The sequence below is a fragment of the Natrix helvetica genome (genome assembly GCF_964273705.1).
Source record: "Natrix helvetica genome assembly, chromosome: 2".
Taxonomy (NCBI): domain Eukaryota; kingdom Metazoa; phylum Chordata; class Lepidosauria; order Squamata; family Natricidae; genus Natrix; species Natrix helvetica.
This window is the reverse complement of record NC_138552.1, coordinates 132,718,899-132,731,624: the sequence shown is the minus strand read 5'-3', so window position 1 is coordinate 132,731,624 and position 12,726 is coordinate 132,718,899. Positions and strand designations below refer to the sequence as shown.

General features: G+C 36.2%; 2 protein-coding genes across 2 annotated transcripts in view; one reads left to right on the top strand and one right to left on the bottom strand.

The window, feature by feature from the left end:
• Positions 1-8,822, top strand: part of NDUFAF5 (NADH:ubiquinone oxidoreductase complex assembly factor 5) — a 34,420-nt gene extending 25,598 nt beyond the window's left edge. Inside the window, exon 12 of the mRNA XM_081941854.1 lies at positions 8,433-8,822. Within this exon, the coding sequence (XP_081797980.1) occupies positions 8,433-8,502 (70 nt within the window). The 3' untranslated portion in view covers positions 8,503-8,822. The remainder of the gene's footprint in view (positions 1-8,432) is intronic.
• SEL1L2 (SEL1L2 adaptor subunit of SYVN1 ubiquitin ligase) overlaps positions 867-12,726 on the bottom strand; it is a 52,725-nt gene continuing 40,865 nt past the window's right edge. Inside the window, exons 11-20 of the mRNA XM_081941848.1 lie at positions 12,285-12,353; positions 12,009-12,086; positions 10,902-10,964; positions 10,555-10,642; positions 10,315-10,463; positions 8,134-8,299; positions 7,973-8,047; positions 5,444-5,613; positions 4,030-4,158; positions 867-1,288 (exon numbers count right to left, since the gene is read on the bottom strand). Coding sequence (XP_081797974.1) covers positions 1,163-1,288; positions 4,030-4,158; positions 5,444-5,613; positions 7,973-8,047; positions 8,134-8,299; positions 10,315-10,463; positions 10,555-10,642; positions 10,902-10,964; positions 12,009-12,086; positions 12,285-12,353 — 1,113 coding nt within the window. The 3' untranslated portion in view covers positions 867-1,162. The remainder of the gene's footprint in view (positions 1,289-4,029; positions 4,159-5,443; positions 5,614-7,972; positions 8,048-8,133; positions 8,300-10,314; positions 10,464-10,554; positions 10,643-10,901; positions 10,965-12,008; positions 12,087-12,284; positions 12,354-12,726) is intronic.

The window sequence follows — 12,726 nt, the reverse complement described above, 5'->3', positions numbered from 1 at the left end:
GGTTTCATTTATGTGGATAAATGTATAATCCATAACAGATATTAAAATCTGAAACAAGACAAAATGGGAGTATCCATTCCATGGATCCATTTCATAAATTCATGAAATCATCCTAGGTTTAGTTCCTGTCTCAGATCTACCTTTTGACTACAGTGTTTTTCATCTGAATTGACCTTTGATTTCTACCATCTAGTAGATTATCAATAGCAAAATAGTTTTTGGTCTCACCTAAAGATTTCAGTCACTGATACAAAAATTTGAGGCTACTTGTTACAAAAAGACTACTCTCTTGGTACTTCTGAGGCCTAAGCTGTTCACTTTTGCAAACTTGCAGAAATGGTAGACTTTTTCTCTTGACACTACAGAATGGTGTCCACACAATTTCAAATGTGTTTTTTCAGCTACTAGACAAATTACTCACCTAGATTATATTTCATTCTGTTTAATCCAATTGCCAAGGATTGGACAATACACCGAACTGCCAACTAAACCAACTCATTTTCATTTAAGATGCGTGAAAGCCAGCCCATGAAAGCCAATCTAGGAAGCTAGTATCTGTATCTAGTGACTGGGATCATATGGTATAGTAAGGCATAATGAGATCTGTTTAGTGCTGGCTCAGTGTGGTGGGGAATCCAGTCAGCAGTTCAGATCATCTGATCTACTTGATCCAGTTTTGGACTAGCAGCAATGCTCCAGGAATTCAGGAAGAATATTTTATGTCCTACTTAGTGGGTTAAATCTTACCGTTGAATTTCAGGACCAGAGTACTTTTAACTTTATAGACTAAAATAAACTTAAAGAGGTACTTTCAAAAGACAAGTCATTTAATTTCAGAATTTGAAAGATGTTTCTGCCAAAGAAATTAGAAGACATAAACTAAAGACATATATAAAAAAATATTTCAGGTAAAGCTGATAAAATTTTATGTAGATGTATTTGTGCCAAATACTTAAGGAAGGAAAAGCATCACCTTGTGTTTGAACCATGTGGTTTTCAAACAAAAGTTCTGAATATACTTCAGTTTGTTCAGTAGGATAGAAAGAGGAGACTGACACCATTAAAAGTATTTTATTATGGTTTAATTTCTTATTAAAGAAAGGCTTTAGAAAATTAGAATTTAAAATCAGTTTAGATAATCAAAAATATGAACAAATGCTATTCAGTTTTGCTGATAGGCTCTTAACAATGTCAATAATGCAAACAGGAATATAATCATAAGCAGATGCAGATCCCAATGTATTCTTAGCAAATCATCAAATCCTGTCAGTTTCCAGACTGCAGTAATCTGTTGAAGAGAAGGAAAGAAAAAACATATATATGTACAAAAAAATTGCTTCTTATGGATATCTTTTGTACTTAAGTCTTACTTTTTTTCCCCCTTTGGCTACTACAAGAACTTTATTGGTGCTGTGGAAACCCATCAAGATATATTTCTGACTGGTCAACTGGTTAAATGCAATCTTTTGCTGAGAATATATATTCCCATTGGCCTCAGTAAGTCTTCCTTTTGTGTAAACCATGCTAGGATTGCAGTGCAATATCTTTCTAGAAGTGTTTTAATACCACCATAATGCCCTTGGTTGCACAGATTTAGAGGTTCTGGAATTTATTCTTAGTTTTCCTCCCAAAACTATTTGGTTGCAATATCTTTCTTTCTTTTTCTCTTCTTTTCAAGATATACTCATCTTTTGTTCCTTTTACTAAAACCCTGGCTGCAATTTCATATTTTTATTAGACAGCTGCAGCTTCTTCTTTGTACAATTTTTCCTTGTTTTCTCTTTCAAATGCCTGCCTCTCTTCCAACTTCCATGATTATGTATATACCATAATAATGGAATAACTGTAATTTTTCATGCTGACTCTGCCCATCCCCTAGGCTTTTACATTTCAACTATGTTCAAGCTCTTTTGAAGTGCATCATCCTTTTACTTTGTATGTATCATCACCCACAGTTAGTGACTGTTCCTTTCTGTGCTGTGAGGAACTGTCAAATCTTGGGTTGTAAGAAAAAACCTCTTCTGCAACTCCTTCCCACCCACCAATTTCCAGGAGGGAAAGATCAATATACATAATAGATTGATATATGAACCACTCCAGTGACTCTACAAATATATTTCCAATCCTGGCTTAGCATAATACAAAGTCACGAGTTGTTAAACTATGCTTATGAATGTTGCACAATGCACTAGATAAATCATGGTCTACAAACCATAAAAACAAATCTACGCATGAAACACAAATAGGAAATGCGTTAAAGTCAATTTTTGCAATGTGAATTTGATAATATTCCCTTCTCCTGTAATCATTTTTATATACTGTGTAATTTGCCATTGACACCATCCTCTGTGCTTTTACAACCTAACCATCATTCTTGAAGCTATTGCTTATGTCAGGAGCATTCTCAATTTCTTTGTTTTCCTTTAGCACCCCAAATTCATTTATTAATTAAAGGGGTTAATGAATTGTTAAAGCCTTGCTTGATCCTTCATATGACCCCCTTCAGCTTAATTTAGTATAAATGTCAACTTCCTTTCTTGCCTTTCTTTTATTGGGCATCTAATGGAAACAGTAAAGGCATCATTGCTTGATATTTTGACAACAATCTGACACATTGGTTTAATATTAAACAATAATGTCTAACAGTCTATCAACTTCATATGGTGAGTAATCTAATACACTAACAAGAGGTCATATTTATATTAAAAACTAATGTGCATATTTCTTGAATATTGAATATTGTACATATTCAAGTACGCATGCACGCGCTGCTCACGTTTATGTGGTGGACGCCGGGCCCCATTGCACCGTACCGGTTGCAACGAGATCCGGAACCCACCACTGTTTGGAATGCAGTTTTCTTGAGCTTTTGCTGTCATTTGCAGCCTTTGGTATACATAGGAAAGGGTTTTGCCCATCTGTATATTTCAGTTTGGTTTCTACACATGTTCAACACAGCTGGTGGATGTTTGCATATATGCCAAACACTTTTGAGATTATCTGCAGTTTTGTTATCTTTGGTGGCAATATTATTTGCAACATCTCAGTTCTGACCCTTAACATTTAAAATAACCATCATCATTTGTTTAATAGCAACCTAGTTTTAAAAACCACAAGTATTATAAATGTAAAGCAACAGCTGTTTCATAAACAAAGTATTCTGGAACAGCCAAGACTGTCCTGATCTGGACAGTCACTAAATGACATACATACATACATACATGCATGCATGCATGCATACACACACACACACACACACACACACACACACACACACACAGTATGAGAAGATAAACGTGACGATACCTCCCACCTACCAGACATCTGGAAACCAGCCCTGGTAAACAAACGAGCGCCACCCACCATCCAGGCCGTTACAACACAAAACAACAATGGACCAACAACCAGCACCAATCAGCACCAATCTACCAATCATGATACAGCCACACATCCAATCAATCCACTTACTGAAACAAAGCCAGCACTCCACACTCCCCCACCAAGATTTATAGAAAGATGGCAGCTCCGGCCACGCTTTAAGCCAAAACACCAGCCTGAGGATGGCGAGTGAGACCTTGCCGAAATGTTGCCAAGACAACCTCAATCTTACACGGGAAAAGACCCGAATACAACAAGACCAGCATACTTACACCCGTGAAAATCTACGAATACACACACACACACTCATAGATTTTCATGGGTGTAGGTATGCTGGTCTTGTATTTGGGTCTTTTCCCGTGTAAGATTGTAATATATATATATATATATGTATATGTATATGTATATGTATATGTATATGTATATGTATATGTATATGTATATGTATATGTATATGTATATGTATATGATGTATATGTATATGTATATGTATATGTATATGTATATGTATATGTATATGTATATGTTGGTTTTGTTGTATTCGGGTCTATATATATGTATATATACACAGCTAAATCCAGTACTTCTCTGGAGTTTTGATCCGACAGTCATACAGCTAACATTATTAGAGTTTATATAAACCAGACTTACGTTGAGAAGTGGCAGATTTGTAAGCACGTGCATAGTCTCAAGTTTTATATATGCTAGGAACACTGGCATGACAGCATCTGGGGTGGTTTCAGCTGCCAAGTCATACCATCTTCTAGCTAAATGTATATCCTAAACATAAAAAAAAATGTCTAAAAATAGCAAATTGCTTTGGTAAAATACAGCAACTGGAAACTGCAACTAATCTTAAGTCAGGTTTACTTCTATATAGACACATGCATGTATTTTCTAGAAAGAACATAATTGTAGAGCTTTTTAAGCTCATTTTGTTTGAGTGTCCTGAAGAGACAGTATTGGATATGAACCGAAGACCTTAAGATTTTTCATGTTAAAAAACATCAGACAGCAGACGGTTCTAGTTATGAGTCATTACTTACTTGGATTCTATCATTATTTTCTAGACATGGTTTAGATCAGTGGTTCCCAACATGGGGCCCGGGCCCCACAGAGGGGGAATTTGATTTTTAATGGGGGCAATTTAAACCTTGTTTAAACCAAGTTAATGGCCTTTTAGGCTTCCTCCGTGTGAGTAGAGTTCACTTTTTGAATAAACTAAGAATTATATGTCACGTGGGGTGGGGGGCATCAGAATTTTAGAGATGCTTAGGTGGGGAATGGCCAAAAAAAGGTTGGGAACCACTGGTTTAACAAAATCAAGAGGCAAAGTCCTACAACTGAGGTTCTCATTTGTGTGATGGCTTTCCCATTGCTAATGTCCATTCTTTAACAATCTCAGGACACAAAATAGAGATTCCTGTCTGGGAGGGGAAAAATATTTCTACACAGAATGAAACACTATACTCAGGCAACACATTTTAGGCATCACGAAAAAGCCTTAAATTGTAAGTCACTCCACTGTAGTGCCAGGAATGGGCTAAAATAACTTGTCCAAGTCTGGATATGAGGCTTATTCACTTGTGGAGGAGGCTGCAAAATGTTTTAGGCTGGTCTTAAGCCTTTTCTCAATTAGCAGTCTTCTAAAATACTGGACAGATTGGTCTATAGTTTCCATAATTCCCAGCTAAAATGGCCAAAAGTCACTGGCTGAAAATGATGAAGATCAGAGTTCAATACATTGGTGGGGGAAGGATTTTTCTGAATTTTCATTTCTCCATGACAAAATAAAACTAATTTTCACTCTACAATCTGCTAATTTTTATTCTATATCTGAACTAGCAAATGTCATGGTACCCTTATTTCTTAATGCTTTATATTTTCTATAGTCAACAAGTAATAGGTAACATTTTAACTTACAAAAATGGCTAGTTGGTTTTCAACTGATTAAAGCTCATGACATTGCATTAGAAATAGTTTTGTTTTGCATTATTTAACTAGAATATTTACAATAAATATTAACATTAGTGTTTGAAACAACCTCAGGGGTAGGTTACTTTACCTGAGGAACCCCTAAACCATGCTCATGCATGTATGCCAGATTGAACATGGCTTCAGCACTGAGTTGATTGGCTGCAAGAGTATAATAAGTTACTGCTGAAACATAATCTTTTGTTGTTCCAAAGCCATAGAAGTAATAATCTCCAATTTTAACTCTGGCAAATGCATTGCCTGGAAAACAAATACATGGAAAATATGATGATGATGATATGATGATGATTTTATTTTGTATCTGCACATCGTCTATCATCTTGAAAGGATGACAATAAATCTTTCAGAATCAATTTTTTTCACTGCCTTTTGAAGAATCTTGGGAAAATGCAAACACATGTCCCACATGGGTATTTTAAATTATTTATATTCTACCATTCTATCTATAGGGATTTGAAGACAGCTAAAGACAATAAAATACATAAAACAAACCCTTGAAATATAAAACTGTGAATATCTCCATAATTATCCTTAAGAGCTCGAGACAAAAAGTGGGGCTGAATCTATTTCCTGATTATAAGTGTATTTCACATTTTGGAAGAATTCAAGAAGAGGATCTCTTCCATGCGCCAACACGGAGACCTCCGAATCAGAAGGTGAGAACCTGTTTAAGGTTGCTGGCTGATCTTTATAATCTTGACGTTTTTTTATCAAGATGTGCCTTCTGATAGGGAGTAAAATTGACTTATTGTCTCTCCCTGTATAAAATCCAATTCCATTTAAATCCATAAAATCCTCTTATTTGATTTCTGAAAATGTTAGGCTTTCAAAGCAAACTTAGGGAGAGTGATTAAATTCAAAATTAAGTTTGTTTTAAACTTTCAACAGAATTTGTCATTACATGAAAAATAATCTATTTCATAAAGTACAACTATTGTAATCTATTATGATAATTTTGATCAGTAATTCAACTCATTTATACATCTTTTACCACTTGCAATTCACAGAATCTACATTGAGGGGAGAGGGGATTTTATCTATTTTAGAAAGAGAAATGACTCAATTATTATCATCAAGCATTACTCTATTTTATGATCAAACTCTAAAGCAATGTTATTAATATAAAATCTATTAGGCAGAGGACATTGGTAAAATATTCTAGTCCATTAGGGGGGAAATGAAATTTGACTCCCTCTTGCTCTCTCTGGTAATAGAAATGTAACAGGTTCCTTACTATGAGTTGGACATTTCTTGATTACATGGAAATAACCATGAAATCTCTTGGCAATAATATGGAAGTAGTTTACCATCTCTTTCTTCCAAGCAGGCTGGCATAAATTAAATCTAAGACAGTGTGGCAGACTGATAGTCTGCTTAACTTCTATAAAATGTAGTCACCATCAGGGCACCGAAAAGGAAGAGATATACTATAGTTGCTGTGCTTGAGCGGGAATTAAAGGTACATAGCGAAATCTTACATAAATTTATTTCTGTGCTCTGAACACTCACAAAGAAAGTTTAAGAGGCAGGTCAAGGAACTGAATAAATAACTTTCTTGAACAAACAAAACATTCCTTTTTTCTGATAGAATGAAATGACTTGCATGATTGAAATAACAATAAAGTAAAGCAATTTAAAGCTTTTAAGACTATCTTCTCAGTACTAAAAATAAAATGGGAGGCAATAAGAAAGTCATTAAGTGAAAATTGACTGGTACTGTGTTTTTTTCTCCCTGAACTGATTTCAACTGTTGGTTAAAATGGTTATAATCACGAAAATAGGCCAAACAAAAGCAAGGAAGAAGGAACAAACCCCAAACAGGCATATGGGGTTTTTTATATTGTCTTCTTTTTCTTCTTACTATATTTGTTTTCATTTAATTTTTTATCTGTAAGCAGCCTAGACTACTACAGAGTTGGGCAGACTCAACACTGAAACATTCAAATAAAAATATAAGAATTTTAACATAAAATGAGTGAGAAAATGCCATCTTAATAATAAGTTGTCTGCATATCTGTATCCCAAATACTACATGTTTCTTTGCAACGGGCTTAACGTAAGAGTGCAAAAGATGAATAGGGGACTAAAATCTAAAACATATAAAGAATGGTTGCTGGAATTGGGTATGTCTAGTTTGATGAATAAAAGGACTAGGGATGGATAGCAGTGTTCCAATATCTAAGGGACTGCCACAGAGAATAGTCAAGCTATTCTCCAAAACACCTCAAGACAAGACAAGAAGCAATGGATGGAAATTAATCAAGGAGAGAAAAAGAAGAAGCTAGAACTAATGAGAAATTTCCTTAGCTAGATAGAAAGGCATATTGTACAAGAGAAAGTCTATAATTAATCAGTGGAACAACTTGCCTCCAGAAGCTGTGAGTGTTCACTGGAGGTTTTTAAGAAGAAATTGGGCAGCAATTTGTCTGAAATGGTATAGGGTTTCCTGCCTGAGCAGGGGTTGGACTAGAAGACCGCCAAGGTCCCTTCCAATTCTGTTATTCTGTATTCTGTAATCATTTCTTGCTACTTAGCTTTAAAAGCACAAAGAGAGGAAATTATGTTAATAAAAGACTATTGTTTTCAATTCTGTTCATACCTTGACTTGCAGCTTGCTTCAATAAGAGAAGAGCCAATGGATACACTTGATTTCTATGTAGAAGTATAACTTTTTCTGTAACAAAATTGTGGCATCACATATCTTAAGGCAGTCCATCTATTGCAGAATGCAAGAATGAGCATAATAGGATTTTCCCTTACCAGATTCCATGATGTAAGCTGAATTAATCTGAGCTTCTTCATAGCCCATTTCAGCTAGATAGGCATATTGGACTAGAGATGAGTCTAAATTACCAGTCTGGTAAGCATAAAATGCTGTCCGGAACATTTCTGACCATCCTCCTTGCTCACATACAGTTTTATAAAGCTGAGGAGCACAAAGAAAGTGATTTTTTTTTTAAAAAAACCAGCAAATAATGCTTGGAATATCTGGTGTCTCCTGTCTTGATTAACAAATCTCTTGTTTATTTCCTACCTTTCTTGTAGGGACCTTGAGATAGAATAAATGGTATACACCCCATTTTGCAAATAGTTACACTGAAAAAAAGAGTGATGATCTATTGGAAGTGATATACTGGAAGGGTAGATTCGAGTGAAGGTGTCTCTGTGTCAGCCCTTCAAGGTAGTTCAGACAAGAAGCACCAACCATGAATATAGGACAGTGATGGCGAACCTTTTCGGCACCAAATGCTGAAAAGGGAGCGCACACTTGCACGCTCATCGGGGGCACAACCGGAAGAGGAGCTGCCCATGGGGCATGAGCATGCCGGAAAACGAACTTCCAGTTTCCGATGCATGCATCCGCGCCAGCCAGCTAGTCTTCTGTTACTGGCGCGCATGATGATCATCTGGTCGGCATGCATGCTCACAACGGAAAACTGAAGACCGGCTCTTCCAGTTTCTGGCACTGCCATACGCATGAAGGCCAGCTGATTGTCGCGTGTGTATGAGCGCCAGAACACAGAAGAGGAATAGGCACCACCACATGTGCCAGGTGACATGGCTCCGCGTGCCATTGGTTCAACATCATGGGTATAGGATGTTAACATTACCTTTATTGTAAGGTTACAGTAACAGAATTTTGCAAGTCTGAGTTTTGCAATCCCTCCTCTCCCTCACATTTACTCTTTCAAAAACTAGGGAGGGTTCCTTCTGAGATGCTTTCTCCATCCCCATCTCTACTTCAGATTCAGATTTTGTTCATCAGATCATTGTCTAGCAAAGGTTCTCCCAAGTTAATTTGAACATACTATTACATTCTGATCCAAGATCAACTCTCTGATCACTACACAGCACTGAAAAAAGTTGAAAAAGGCTTGCTTATGATACCGAGCTGTGGTGGTGCAGGGGTTAGAGTGCAGTATTGCAGGCTAATTCTGCTAACTACCAGCAGTTCAATTCTCACCAGCTCAAGGTTGGCTCAGCCTTCCATCCTTCCAAGGTTGGTAAAATGAGGACCCAGATTATTGGGGGCAAAATGCTGACTCTGTAAACAGGGGCTGCAAAGCACTATGAAGCAGTTTATAAGTCTAAGTGCTATTGCTATACTTAGATAGTTTTATATTAGCTACTTTTAAAAAAACACTAAAAATATGTGATATAGCATTAATAAATTGTGACTATCACAGATCAATGGAAATTAAATACAACTAAGCTCCCATATCCAAACAATACATAAGTACACAACTTAAGCAGAATGACACCATAGTGGCTTTAAAAATGAAGAGTCATCTTCCTAGTAGTGAGTGAACAACCATTACCTGTTCTCAGGAGAGGGGGGAAATGTCACTGCATAAACTGAATGTTACTCTTTTAAAACACATACCTAAAAGTACAGCCAGTAGATTTTCTCCCAAGTAATATTTCAGTCCAATAGCAAAGCCTTCCCACCCCCACCCCGCCACGAGAATTTTGGAGAAGATAAAGGAAGCACTTTAAAAATAGATGTCCCTTCCTATAGTACACCTATAAAGGGAATTTGTATAAGTTGGAAGTCACCTAATGAGGCTTATTTCCCAATGCAGATGCACAGATACAGAGTGTAAATATGTTTCCCCTGACTGCTGTAGTGTTTAGTGTTCCTGTTCCTGAACATTGCATTAGACACCGTAGAACAATCCAAGGCAGAACATTTCAGGCTAAATTTGGAAGAAAGGATTCTCCCTACATCCCAAAGCATCTGCCAGCTATTTGGATCCTGTTACAATAATCTTGATTTTTGGATGGTGTTTATTCAAAAAGTTGTATGTAGGTAAGATCAGTTCCGCCCTCCCCCCAATAACAACTGATTACAGGACAGTAAGAGGGTAATATGACAACTATTGATTCAATTATCTGTAAGGACATTATGGTTATCTTAAGCAGGTTATTGGTGCTACTTACTTCAACTGCATTTTGACAGGATTTAAACACTCCCATTCCTTCACCATACATCTGAGCCAAATAGTACACTGCAAGGAGATGGCCATTTTCAAATGCCAAGTAAAAATATTTGAAGGCAAGTTTAAAATCTCTCCTCACTCCTAAACCACCTGAAACAAAGTTTAATTTGGGAGTTTTGGATTTTCAATAGGAGAGAGGGAGGGAGGGAGGGAGGGAGGGAGGGAAGAATTTAGGATTTACCATAATACATGACTCCTAGTTGAAATTGGGCATTGTCATATCCTTTCTCCGCTGCTTTTTGAAAATACTGAAAAGCTTCTGTGTAATTCTGAAAAATAAATAAATTTTGATGATTCACAGTAGAGTTCTAATTCTTCTCTAGTTTTGTATTTCTCTATCAATGCCTCAAAAACTATTTAATGCTAAATTATTAGAAAACTGAGTATAACAGGATTCAGTCTTATATTCAAAGTCTGCACATGTTGATTGTTTTTGAACTCTTATGAGATGTTATCCCACAAATCATTCTATGATTTTATTCATCAATATGAAGGACATGAAAGAGGCCTAACAAAATTAAGACTTACCAGTGGGACACCTTTACCTTTTAAATAAAGGATACCAAGTCCCCAAAGTCCAACAGAATTACCCTAAATAATAGGAGAAATAGCTTCATTTAGACATAGGACAATTTTCATCAATAAAACTGATAGAAGTACTACGTGATTGTTCATAGTTCTATCTTCCACAATATTTGCCTTGATGAATATGAGCTGGAACCTCCCTGGAGCTCCTTTTGTGGCAGTGAAGTGGCAGTAATGTCCAAAGTACAAACTCTATTCAGAAGGTCCATGACTAAGACCACAGTGCAATAAAGAGGCAGCCAACCAATCTTCAGTAACAGGATACAAAGAATCTGCTCCTTTCCTATATGCATGCAATGTAATAACGCACATGCATATATAGAAGTAGCAGAGTTCGCTCTATGATGTCACAACGCTTGTTTTATTGTTTGTCTCCAGTTGCCTCTGAGGTAGTACCCATGGTGTAACATTTGCTATGTTTATTATAACAGGAAGCACATAACTAATAGCTGCAGGAGAAACAAGAGGACTTGAAAAGGCCCTTAAAAAAACAAAAACAAAGTGCCATATCCTGTCCATTTTCCTAACCTCCTCCAGAAAAAAACAGAAGCTGCAATGACAGGGTGTCCCACAACAAAGACTTCTGTCACTTAAAAGCAGAATTTATTGATGTTTTCTAATTTCTCAACTTTTACATTGATCCAATTCCTTTAGCTACCTGTGATCTTCTTAAGACCATCTTTCCTTCTGACACTAAACTTTATTATGTTTCTTACAAATTCCTCCATATGGATTTTCAATTAATTTTTGCCCATCGTAAGTTAAATAAACTATTTTCCTTTTACATTTCTGGCCCAATAGCATCAGATTTAATCTCAGTATTATTTTTATCCATATATGTTATGTATATCCAATAGGATTATTGGTATGGTATTATGTAAGTTCAACTGGGTGCTCATAGTGTCAGTGTAGAAGTGCTACATTCACATACACTTTCATATTTCTCCTTCTTTCTCTGCAAGACTCCCTAGCTAAATTAAATGAGCATTTTTGCAAGTTCTTGGAAATCCATGCAGTCCAAGCATTTTTTTTTTAAAATTAGTACCTTACCTTATCTGCTGCCATGGTGAAGAACTTCAAAGCCATAATATTACTCTGAGCCACAACAGTACTTCCTTTTAAATACATCTGCATATATTAAAAGAACACAATTTAGCTGATGGATATATAATACCTTAGCAGAAATTCCCAAAGAAGCTATTATGCCCTGTTCCTTCCCCCCACCCTCCCCCAATTTTCTGTATTTTGTAGCTGACCTAGTTTTATTTATAGGAAGGAATAGAAAATAATATGAGCCAAACTGATCTCAGGAAACAAAATATGTACCTTTCCAATGAATGCCATCCCATATGCATTCCCTGCATTTGCTGCTTTTAGGAAGTAGTAGAAAGCTTTCTGACGAAAAACAGCAAGGAAAAGTTAGCATTTCAGAAGTTAGCAATCATGTTGGCAATCCTATTTTTGTCAACAGCCTCATGAAAAAGTGCTGCCGAGTTTTGCCCAAACCAGTCCCTTAGGTTTTGAAGTATACTTTCATATACAAAGAGGAAAAAAATGGGGAACATGAGAAATTAAAAGTAAAAATTAAAAAAAAAGTTCTTGGAAACAATGTATCTTCTGTGGCAGTAGTTTCTAACTGAAATGGATTTGAATATAAGTAGTTTTTAATTATTTATCAAAAAGCACTGCAATCCCACACTGATTCTAAAACTGACAATAATTCAATGGTTTCATATGCTGCTAATGCACCTGGGTCTGTTTGTGAAAT